Source organism: Anarhichas minor, unplaced genomic scaffold (assembly GCF_050575085.1).
Source record: "Anarhichas minor isolate MPS153535 unplaced genomic scaffold, ASM5057508v1 ptg000136l, whole genome shotgun sequence".
Taxonomy (NCBI): domain Eukaryota; kingdom Metazoa; phylum Chordata; class Actinopteri; order Perciformes; family Anarhichadidae; genus Anarhichas; species Anarhichas minor.
In genome coordinates, this window is record NW_027466582.1 from 17,851,779 (window position 1) to 17,864,695 (window position 12,917).

The window sequence follows — 12,917 nt, forward strand, 5'->3', positions numbered from 1 at the left end:
TTCTTGGGGTCCGTAGTCCATGTATGTCAGACATAAATATAGACTAATCTGGGTACTGCTAGAACTTCCAACACGTTCTCAATCCCAGGGCGTCACATGCAGATGCTCCCGACTCGTTACATACTGATGCTTCGTCAAACCCCTTGTCGTCATTTTCTATCACACTATGTAGCCCAGCGCACGGTTGAAAACACATTGTTAACATTGTTGACAATGTGAATTCCAACAAAAAGTTACATTGTAGTTACTGGAAAGTCCTTAATGTCTCAATGACAAAGCGTCGGTATCAGAAGTCGAGGGCCGTGAAAAAAAAGCATCGGTATCGGACGTACATCAACCTGTGTCCTGGGAATCAGTTTCTGTCTCTAGTGTGTCCCCATTGTTGTAAATCCCTCACTTTCTCATTTAAATTAAATAGAAGGTCAGTGTGGCTTTAGTTACAACAACTGAGGTGGGTGCAGTTTGGGAATGAGGACCTGCCGAAAGTTGGAGTTGCAAAGATGTCTCTGATTCCCATCAATCCACAAATGACATGGTGTTAGACGGAGTAGAATAGAGGACATGCAGGTGATGTAACATATCCTCTGGCAGCCATATTACAGGTTGCAATGTCATGAGAGGTCAATATAGCAGGCTAGGGTGGGTTGGTGCAAGGCAATTAATAAAAACAGGCAAAAATCAACGATTCCCAGAAAAAGGTCAAGGTTTATTCTTCTTTAACCAACTCAAAAGGTCCAAAACAAACAAAAAGCGTCCACGAGGAGATAAGGCTTTGTTAGACTGAACAGTATTAAAAAACTCAACATAGGGTGTCCTCGGTTTCACAGGCTACCAGTTCTTCTTCCTTTGGATCCTACTCAGTCTGGTTCAACACTTTTCTGCAGTGGTGGGCCATCAGGGCCTGCAAGGCCTTCTCTGCTGGCCTAAACAGAATCACAAAGTTATAGCTATTTTATAATTTAATAATTTTTCATAAATACACAACATGTATTATAATTTTTTTCCCATTATCTTATTTTCTCATTGCACAGCTACTGTCTTCCTCAGTTGCTCTGCTTCCAGTGCAGCTTGTTTTAAGTAGAGCTTTTATCCAATCAGATTTCACCTCTGTGTCTCTAGGTAAGAAGAGAGGCAGAGGCCTGCAGACTCTCATGTGAATCCCTTTGCAGTTTAAGTGAATGGGGACGATATTGTTGATTGTCATATTCTTCAACCAATCAGATCTTTAGTTTGACATGTTGGGCGTATTCTTTGACGTGTCAGAGCCTGCTAGCTGGCCTACAAGTAGGTGATTGGTCAGTGGGCTAGCGTGACATGTTGGGCAGTGACAATCCCAATATCTGCTGCCTCTGTGGAGCGGACATTTTCAGCCCTCAAACGCATTAAAACCTATTCAAGAAATACAACTAAGGCTCGACTGTCTTCACTGGCGTCCATGAATCGAGAAGGACTTCTTACTGGAACTAAAATGCACGGATGTACTGAACAACCGTGAGATTAAACTCTTTATTAACAAAGAAAGGAGGAAGCACTTTGTCTTTAGGTGAACAACAGCTTTGGTAAGTTAACTGCTTTTGTTTTTACATCTGCAGTCGCTTTAATATGCTTGTTTATTATTATTTGTACAACTTGTTTTTATGAGGATGGATTTTTGTTTGGTTTAATATGTGATAGGAACCATTCGCTGGGGACATATTTAGCAGGTACCAGTGTTGCCAATTTGGAGACTTTCTCGCTAAATCTGGCGACTTTCCAAACCCTCTTGGCAACTTTTTTTTGTCAAAAGCTATTCGTGACAAATCTAGCGACTTTTCTGGTGTTTTGACTCTGACGTGAAAGCGCGTACCGCTCTGTACCGTTCGTGAACGACAGGAGGTCACTCTCACAGCAGCCTCACGCAGCAGTCCCAGCTGCAGTCAGAGCAGAGAGGAGACGCACTCTCGGCGTATTCATGTATCATTTTTACATTTTTACACAAAACAAATAATAACCGTAGCTGTGGCGTCATATTGAGATTATTCAGCTGCAGGACAGCAGTGAAGGCCCAGGTATAAATTGCACGGCCCGCCACTGCTTTTCTGTACGCCGTTCTCAGAGCTCCTTCCAGCCACGTGCTCTCTCTTCTCTCCTCTCCTCCTGCAGCTCTCCAATCCTGTCTTAATCAGGTGCATTAAATACCCACACCTGGGTGAGTGGCGAGGCCTTCTGGGAGCTGTAGTTGTTGCCTCGGCAGCCATCTTGTGGTGTGGCTGCTGATATTTAAAGGGGAAGTAGCACCCATCTACCACCTGGCCCCTTGTGATGCCACAAGGTCTAACAGCGTTCGAGGACCGTTAGTATTTGTTCCTGTTTGCACAACTTCTGTCTCAACTGAGTTACCAACATGTGCTTCTCTTTGATTGTAAATTCGACAATTTAGTGTGTGAATCATCGAATTTAATTTTTCAGATACCTGATTGATACTAAAGTACAGGCATTGGACACTTTCCTATCGTTGTTTGCATATAGATAAAATAAGTGCTAAAGTAATAGCTAGTTAAAAATGTGAGCAATGGTCCTATAGCTAGCTAGTAGTGAGTTGAAAAGCTTCAGAAAACAGACCACAGTACGGAAAATACCAAAAATGACTTCACTTTCACTTTTACACCACATAATATTCATGTGCCATACGTCATAGATCTCATAATATAACACTGGTGAGAAATTATGAGCAAACAAGTCATCAGATCCAAACGTTTTTGATTGTGGGCCAGTTTTCACCAACAAATCATCAAATTCAACAAACACACTTCCCCTGTGAAAAAGTAAAAATCTTCCTAGTTTTTAAATTCTTTGCCACTGACTTGCTATCTTCTGTCTTTTTGGTTTACCTATTCGATTACAGTAAATGTTTTCATCAACTAGTAATCAATGTAGGTCAAGTAGTTCAAAATGTTCAAAAAGGCAGCGATATTTAGTGTTCAAACGATAAGAAAAAGGCTCTTATTTTTTTATTTCATAGTGGGCCATTTAAAAAAGGGCAGAGGGCAGTAGTTTGGCCTGCGTGCCATAGTTTGGCCACCCAAGGCTCAGATGCTTCCAACTAAAAATGTATCCGTGATCACGTACAGAACGCCAAAAATGATATGACACAGACATTCATAGATGCCGAAAGTCACCACTTAACACAGTCACTCGTCTAACTGAAACACCTGTTGCTCTCCAACAGTCGGGAGATCCTGTCTGTAGAACTTGAGTTCGCTGTTGGAGTATCGATTCTGACAACAGAACATGCAACAACCAGACATTTTGATTCTACTTTTAATTATAATTAAATGTTTAAAGCTTGCTAACTTGTCCGGATGTGTGGTGCAAAACGCGATTGCCGTTGCGAACATATTTTTTACAACGTGGGCTGTAGCAGGGTCTATGCATTTGCAGTGCAATAAAAGCACAGTGCTGTATCTTGTTTCCTTATGCTGCAGTTGTATGAAAACCATTTTCACGGTCACCCATCCATCCATCCATACGGCGCTCCAACTCAGCTGTAAAATCTGCAGTATAGGTTGAACATAACTTGTCATACTGGATTCTTCAAAATGCGCTCCAAGCACCGACCTTGTACACATTGACAATAGACAGATGATTCATTGAAGGATCATTCCCTCAGGCAAGGGTAAAATATCTCTTGTTATTCTTGTTTTTTTCTTGGAACTAAAACTCATTACAATGACTCATTAAACTTGTTATATAATTGTCTGAATTCCAGTGGTTTACCATAATCAAGCAAACCAGCAGAGATTTCGCTGACTACATTAAGTCTCAAATGTGGGTCTGTATGTTTGAGTCCGACGATTTGAGAGACAAACTGGAGATTCTTATCATTGGTGCGCTTATTTAGTCTGTCGGACTAGAGAGTTCAAGTTGGAAGTCATGATGTAACTTGAAGCAGATCATACTTTCCAGAGCCTTTCTGTATTTAAGAATATTGCTTTAGGGGGCGCAGCAGCAACCTGCAGCTTCACCCTCAGCACTGATGACTTCAAGAAATAGAAATGAAAACGACTTAAAGCAAACTTAAAGCTACTACGAGGTATTTATTTTTGTTTATTTTTGTGGTACCTGCGGACAAAAGCGGTATTGTTTCTGAGCTCCGGATTCCCTTTCCGAAAATCTGTGATTTTATTGCAGCAGGGTCTGATACCCACTCAGTCCTGGTTCTTGTTCTCCCTTGCCTCCCTTCCTTCCAGCTGGCCCATCAATACAGCTCCCAATAGGCTCCCAATTGGCTCCCAGCGGGGTTCGGCGGAGCAGCGAGTTAAAATGAATATGAAAGGCTAGCGTACATTCTGTTTGTGTTACTGATGAGAGGAAATGAAAAGAATGAGAGAGTCTGTTAACTCCTTAATGCATTTGTTTGGTCTCATTTAAAAGGTATTTAACATGTGAATATGTTTTCAATAACCCATGCATAAAACAAACATATATCTCTTCTAAATGGCTGGTTTACCTATTAATGGCAATAATATAAGATGAAGTGAGAATGTCAGTTAAAATGGTCAGGAACGTTCATTTACACACACATTCTTTTGTATTCTCACAATTTATAGATAAGGCCTGTGAATCGTGTTTGTCATTTTTAAACAGCGGGTCAACACGGATGGTTAACGCGGATATACGAAGAGGCATCAGTATTAAACTGAGATGGCTTCATAACCAGTTTAAAGTAGCCTCATAGTAACTTGAACCAAAGCTGAACTGAAGTGTGAAATTGACACAATGTGTGCACTGCAAATAGAAAAGAAAAGAGAAATACTAAATGAGCGTAAACTATAGAACCTAGGTGTGTGCGTGAAGGTGGCTTACTGACATTCGAGTCAGCTGTGTGGCACAAGATGCTGCTACTGGCAGAGCATATTGATGAAACACCTTTCTCTTACACATTAGATAACTATGTTAGATTGTCAAAAGGAAAGATACCACGTGTTTTACCACCTGTACACCACCACTGAACCATGGCCCATAGCTGCAAGACCAGCAGTAGAAATGACCTTTTAACTTGTGGTTTTAAATGGCACTGACTGGCAGGAGGTGACGGTGCTGTCAAGTCACACATTCTTAGCAGCAGAGCTGTGAAACCTGCGGAGCAAGTTCTCCAGCCTTGACTCTGACCTGTCACATCTCAGATTTTTCATTTCAGTGATTATATCGCAACCTCTACAGTAATAAAACATTATACATATCACTTTCATGTTTTATAGTCTGGTTGATTATTTGTTTTATTCACTTATTTTTACCCAAAACACAATTTTAAAAGATCGTGGTTTGGGTTATAAAATAAGATAAAATAAGTCATCGTTGACTTAGTTTCACCCATTGTGAAAATATATTACAACAATGTAATCCATCAATTTACACCTCAGGATATTTTCATATAAATGATAAAATCTCCAGTACGAAAAAATTGGTTTTACCAAAACTGAGATTTACATTGGCTATTTATTTAGGCAGGCTTGTTTATTACTTTGAGTTTGATGTTTAGTTCCAGATTCATATCCAGTTTGTACAGTCTGTAATAGAATCAATAATTCAGATTGATTCATTTTTTCACGGGGGGATTGAATGGCAGCAGGGTATCGGATAATTAATTGGCTATCGTCTTATTATTATATAGTTATTATGTTTTTATGTCGGCCTTTAAAAATCCACAATGGGTGTACCTCTGAAATCATTACTCATAATAGTAATAGGTGACTCCCAGGAATGTCACTGCCGAGCAGTGTTTACACTGTAGACAAACACATCAACAAGGGTTGGGTACACAGAACCAGTTCTGAGTTGGAACAACATGAACTAATTGAGTCGGGTTCGTGACGAAACGTATCGCAAGCTGAAGACAAAAGGTCACTGCGTAGCGTCACATCGTCAGCAACTATCAGTGTCAGTATAAACAAACTTTTGGTTTCACTTGGTACACGATCGTTCGTCTCCTGACCAAAAGTCCTGTTTGTCTTACCCCCATCCACTAGCCTCCCATCTGTAGACTTCTCTCCCTTAAATACTACGCCTGTTGCTTTGTGTCTAATCCCCATGCGGATGGTTTAACGTTGGAGTTATTTGAAAGCCTGGTGCGTCTCATACTGTTGTTCTGATTGGTATTTGATGCCCTGGGAGTAAGACCAGGCTGACCAATGCCAAGTTCCAAAGAGTGAACATTCAAAACCTGCTTTTTCTCATTGCCATCCTCTCTGACAGTCAAACATACAATATTGACAATATCAGTGCACCTGGTGCACTAGCTTTAGGTTCCACCATTTCATTTGAGTGTAAATTCCATCGACCTTAAACATTCACACTATGGAATGAAAATAAAGTTCCCTGGCACGTACTCCATCCTGCAATGCTATGTGTCACATTTAACCTTCCTGTTCGTTTCTCCCCCTTACTTTAGTGTTCCCGGTCAAATAGTGTTCCCAGTCAAATTTGACCAGTCTGTTTTAACTGCTCTTACATTAACACAAAAAAACATTAATCATCACCAAATTTTATTTAACACTTTATTTAAGCTGTAAACATAGTGGTTTATATGAACAACTGCTGTGAATATACAAAGAATAGACACTGAAAATGTACCGCTAAATGAAATGAAAGTGTTGTAAGGAATTGTTGACAGGAATTGTTGACAGGAATGTAGGCCTCCCGGACTCCGCATTCCACAGACTTTTTCTAGCCTCATTGTTTGAGCGATATACTCCTGCTAGAATCAACAGAGCCATGTAAGCTTGGAGGTCTGGTCCAATGCTCTCCATGTGTCCACAAACACACGCCTCCCTTCCAGGTTTGTCATGTCCAGTATAATACCCTCAATGGACTCTGGTAAAAAGAGTTGGAAGCTGGACTTGATGTCATCCACACGAGATGTTGCATATCGTGTTGGCCCTGGCGTCATCCTTATTATGTTTTCAACTCTCGCTCTGCCTCCTCTGTGCTGGGAGGATGAATACCAGAGCAAGTTGCCACCCTTGGACTGGAATGTCACCTGAGGTGCCTGTTCCTCTGATGCCACTTCCTCTCCATCTGTTATAATAGTCCGGGTCGAAATCAGGATCACTGTTGTCTTCAATTTCTGAGACATCTTCGTCTATCTCCGGTTCAATCTCCTCTTCATCTGGTTCAAAAATTAGGTCCAGAGCCTCTCTGACAGAAAATTGCCTCATCAGTGGCCTACTCATTGTGCTCACAGAGTAAAATGAGAGCAAGGCACAGATAATGGTTTATATGGGGGGAAAGTGAGAAGATATGAAACATTGTTTAGTCTGGAAGGTGTGTGGGGGGATGGGCACATAAGCGTGGTATAGAGATGGGCTCCCATAACAAACACCTGATTTTTTGTTTGAAGTTTGAAATGTGTACAACTTTATATATGGGGCTGTGAACAGGTGTTCACACAGGTAGGTGTGTGTGTGTGTGTGTGTGTGTGTGTGTGTGTATGGGGCATAATCTAGTATTTCCCATTCATTTCCTATGGTGGTCACTTTTGACCGGTAACACCATGGGTGTTACAAAGTTGACTAAACCACTAAAAATTCAATGAAAGAGGTGATCAGCAATTTAATATGTTCAAATGCCTAGTGTGGAGGATATCATGAGGCCTTGAGGCAATCAGATGTAAAACACAATATTTATGATTGATTAAAGTTGTAAATCGGTCAGATTTGACCCGAACACGACAGGAGGGTTGTAGGTTGGTAAATGTGCCTACACCTGACAGTGAAGATGGGAAAATTATAACTGAAATCTCAATGAACTGCAGACTAACAATACGAAGTGAAAGTAAGTGAACTGAATGAATGAACCAGTGTCAGCCAGCGTCTATATCTTCAGTCTCCAGACGGGCTTTCCCTGGGCATTGTTGAGATTTGGGCGGTGTGCAGCCTGCTGTCGGCTTGTGTTAAGGATTGAGTTAAGTGTGAAGAGTGGTTGGGCTCGGCTTTGTGTGTTTCCCAGCAGCCTTAATAGTTTTAGGCGTGATTGCTTTGCCAGATACTTAAATCCCTCCCACCTCCTTAACTTTGTGCCTTCTGTTGATTCATGTGAACAGAATAAAAGTAATTCACCTGCGCAACAACTGACAGTCTCTCGTTGACACAATGGATTCTTCTAGAATTCTGAGTCACTGTCGTTCTCTTGGTGCTTTGTGTTATCAACTTTACTGTGTTTCCAACTTCCTGCTCGTGCCACTTTAATAATGTTCTCTCATGACTTGTTTTGAGGAGATGAAAAACAATGTATTTGATAGCCTATTATCTTAACTTATCTATCTTTCATTGCTTCACACATTCCTACGGGTACAAAGATGAAGTAACTGATAAAATCAGTCAAGGAAGCTGAGGGAATTAAACCTGTTGAGCTACCCTTACTATATTACAGGAAGTGAGCTGCGCAGCACGTATCCCATAGTTCCACTTGCCTGTTGACAGCCTCCACACTACACTGCTGACTTCTGCATTGGCGTGTGTTCCCTGAACACAGGAGTGGATACATACATAGAAGTGCAAGAGAGAGGATGGTAAGGAGCTACATTTACATGTCTGTGGGGACTTTATTGAAGAGGCTTTTTTCAGTGTTTGTGTTTTCAGGTTTGAGCTCACTGAGGCTGGCTGTTTACAGACAGCGTGACCTCTTCTTTTGTGATTGTGTAGAAATCATTTGCCATGGAGCCTTTTCAACAAACCGTAGCTTTGAAAATGTGTGTGTGTTAAATGACTGGTTATAGTGAAATAGTTTTCCCTACTGCACAGTATTTACTGTATGTTTTCTGGGAAGTTATTTTGTATTGTTGGCTTAGTGTTGATACCAATACTTTTGCAAACTGACAAAGTCAAATACGAATCATACACAATTATTCCTTGACATTAAAGAGGGTCAAAATAAATTACATTTATTCGTCTTCGGGGATCAAAATGTGTTTCTGAAAGCTGGAATATACTCAGTGAGTGTTTGATGTGTGACATTTCAGCGGGTTCATAGTTTGCTGTGCAGTTATTTTCCTAGTTTTGACCAATTATTAATGTAGCCGAAATAAAGGTGTCATTTTCATGGCATTAACACTAGTATTTTTAATACTTGACTCACTCTTTTATTCCCGGGAAAGTGTAATTATTACAAAAACAGTGTAGAAAAATGACGTGACTGTGACTACAATGACCATGAGTTCCTTTTGTGAAGCGTATGAAAATATTTCTCATTTTTTGAATGCGATGGGTCATATCAACAGGAACTGGGACAGGGTTTGATAATACCTGATGGTTCATTCTATGGATTGATTAGGTTTGAGAGAATAACTGAAGTCAGTTGGGACGATTTCGGAAAAAAGGAAGAAATCGTCTACAAAAAGAATTCCAACTTTGCAGCAATATCTTTTGAGCCAGATGCAACCTGGCGGATCTGACTGACCTTAACATCCCCAAAGTGTGGAGAAGGCATAAACAGATTCAGAATGCAGAATATTTGTACAGAGATTAGGAGACAGGTGACTAGTCAGAGGCATGGAGGATGACAGATAATGACATTGTGTGTTCAGCAATGGAAACCGCTTGCTCATCCAGAACTCCTCGAACACCTTGATACCATGCGGTGACAAGTAGCCCGCCGCACAGTTATTTTCCTTGCGTACAGCGTTCCAAGGATCATCATGCTACGGAGTGGGATTAACTGGAGCAATCTTTGGTTTTGCTCCCAACCGAGTCCTGGAGGCTGGAGGAGCAGGCTCACTGTAGAGTCTAGCTCTCTTTAACACTTGCAGAGCTTGTCACCCAGAACTGAGATTCTTACCTCCAGTTGGGCGATCTTCTTGCCTTAGGTCTTTGTGTCCTTTGTTCCCAGTGTGAATGTGTGTGACTTTGCCTGCCACATCCCAGAATGTAGAATATGGGTTCTAAAAGGGGTCTGGCTGGGTCGGCGCCATGCAAAACCTGCCATGCATTGTCCAGTTGTCCGTTGGTATACTCTAGTCTTTGAGGGCCATTGCATAACCCGGATAATCAGTCTTCTCGTGAAAATGTTAAGTTGAAGTCACCAATACTTGCTACACATGACTCTCTATGGAGTTAACTTTTCAGTGTCTTTCATAAAGCAAGTAGTGAATGAGGGAACAAGCGAGTGATTCTGGACAGAGCCCTCTGTTGCAAGCTTTCCTACCTGAAAACACTGGTAGCCAGACGCACTAAGCGCCAGCCTTTTCAGCCAATGAAGGCCAAATTTCATCATAAAACCACAGCATCTTTTACTGTATTTTGTTTTGTTCTGATCAGATTGCTGGATGTTGAATTAAGGATATCTTGACATGATCTTTGAGAGACTCTTAATTCACATACCTTTAAATTATGTAACAACAGCTCCTTTGTTCAGAGCAGTACTTAACAAAGGAGGTGTTGTCACCTGAGAGCCAGCCTCGCACTTATAATGACATGTCACTGTCCCCGCTGTCAACACATTGTGTCTTTGTGCCATGTTAAATGCAGCACTATGGGTCATCATTCAGCATTCACTTGGGCCAAACAAGCACATTAAAGTGGCAATAGACAATTTTTCAACTTTCCCCCCTAAACGACTGGATTGCTTTCCCTTTTCCTCATAGCCTACTACTAGGGACAAATGAGGGAAAAAGCAAAAAACATATCAAAATATATGATATTGTAATTCAGTGCTTAGTTAATCGCATTCCACGGCTCTTCTGGCAACAGCACAGTGTCTTTCCCTAGCTGCAACCAACGCAACCACAAAGCTTTACTCAAATGAATGCACAATAACGTCACCAACGGGCAAATGAGCGTTTGATAATCATCTGGTGACATGTATACATTTGGATCTATTCCCAGCTAATTTCTTTGGGAAAGAGTTGCACAGGTCACACAGAATTTTGTTTTCCACAGTTACTCCGGTTGTTCCAGCGTTCACCATTTCCACCATTGGAGATGATAACAAAGAACTAACATTGATACTCTTTGGTGACTGGGGAAGGCTACGACAGCTACCGGGGAAAACAAAACAGCTATACTCTAAATATTTTGGTTGCACACAAGAGAATTGCATAGTGAAAGCCAACCAATTAAAGGTAACCAATCTAAATGCCATCGGTGTCATTATTCCACAGCCATTAGATGGTGAAATCAACATCGTTACTTCATAATGATAAGTTATAGAACTTTTTAAAAAAAAGTATCTTCATCTAAATAACTGCATGTCTCAATCACTTCCAATTGTGAACAGGTCACCATTCTGACATCCTACAAATGATAAATCCTCCACTGTTGTGCCATCTAGCCAAACTGGATCTTGTTGAGCCACAGCCAACATGTGGAAGCTTTTCTGTCCAGTGCAGTTAAAGTCAACTTGAAGAGGAAAAGTCATTAAATCCGTGTTTAGAGGTAAACGATGCAGGGTTTGTGTTTATTGTCTCTAGATAAAAAATACATCTGATACCTATGTCACACTTGGCAGCACAAGTAGTTTCAGGAGTCAATGCTTCCTGGTTTCACCCAAATACCAAGAAATATAAAGTTACCTCAAGCTCACTGACATTTTAGATTTGATATTTGTTTCACTTGACTGAAAGCAAACAATAAACACTTACAGTGACTTATAATCACATTATAATGCATCATGACATGAATATAATGAATCATAAAAAAGACGATTATGTATTACAACTGTGGGAATTATGATCCTTGCGCACACGCATGTCCCTGAGTCACCATCAATTATGAAGTATGTTTATACTTGACCTTATAAGTCATTGTAAAATTATTTTGAATGAGTTATGATTATTAGTGTAGTAACACTACTACACTTTATTACTACAATAATACAGTGCTATAAGCAGATTATAAAGCATCATACGTATGTTTATAATGCCCATGTGTTTCCAACACTTGCTGAGTCATCGGCAGCTTCCTCACAGCTTGTCCCACGTTATACAAAGGATAGGGGGTCTAGCTAATGTCTTTCCTGGTTCCATTTGTGGGGATGGGAAACAACCAGGCCATGAGGACTCGCAGGATGTGCTGTAACTCCAGCACTAGGAATGCAACCCTGTGATTTCATGTCACCGATGCAACAAAGCAACAGCTGACAACGCCCCTTCCAGTTAATTGCCCGTGGTTGAGATTACCATAAGTGATCCTGCAAACGGTTAGTACCTGCCCACGCAGATATTGCAGCAATGAAATAACGACACAAATATTGTCATGCGGAACCAGTTATCGGAGACAATAGACATGCTCCCTAGCTCCCCTTTAAACCCTCAAGTAATGAATCCTTATATCTTGGACTGTTTTAAAAATACAAACAATAGGCTGTGAGGCAATGCAGCCAGTATGCTAAAGCTGAATAGAATCACTATGTAACTTATTGTTATTTTTTTCTGTCCCTCCCAATCTTTCTTGAAAGGAATGGCAATACCTAAGCATGGCTTGGTCATCATTGCCCTTCTACTGACAACTATTATTTTGGAAACAGGGAACTTCTCACGTCACTTCTTACCGGTAGGTCCACTGCTGAATGGAAAATATGGGATCAGAGGTTTTAATTAATAACACAAAGCAACTCTCTGAACGCGTGTTCTGTTTTCTCAGGTGCAGCACGAAGAAGAACACTTTGTATCTCACATTAGGGAGAAAAGGACTGGTGAGTCCCATTAATGAATATGATATGAATATTGGGAAATACACTTATTTGCTTTATAACTCATAGTTAGATGAGAAGATTCATAAATACAACTCTGTTTGTCCGCACATGTGGAGCTACAGCCAGGAGATTGGATCGCTTTTGACATGAATTGTTCTAGTTAGGGAAAAAAACAGCTGACCTGAAGTCTCTTTTTGTTACTGTTGTGATGATGTTTCAAGGAAGTCACCGGTTTTTTTTCACCTTGGTTT

General features: G+C 40.7%; 1 protein-coding gene across 1 annotated transcript in view; it reads left to right on the forward strand.

The window, feature by feature from the left end:
- Window positions 1–12,431: 12,431 nt before the first annotated feature.
- Window positions 12,432–12,917, forward strand: part of LOC142942153 (adhesion G protein-coupled receptor F5-like) — a 31,975-nt gene continuing 31,489 nt past the window's right edge. Inside the window, exons 1-2 of the mRNA XM_076084362.1 lie at window positions 12,432–12,524; window positions 12,615–12,666. Of these exons, the coding sequence (XP_075940477.1) occupies window positions 12,432–12,524; window positions 12,615–12,666 (145 nt within the window). The remainder of the gene's footprint in view (window positions 12,525–12,614; window positions 12,667–12,917) is intronic.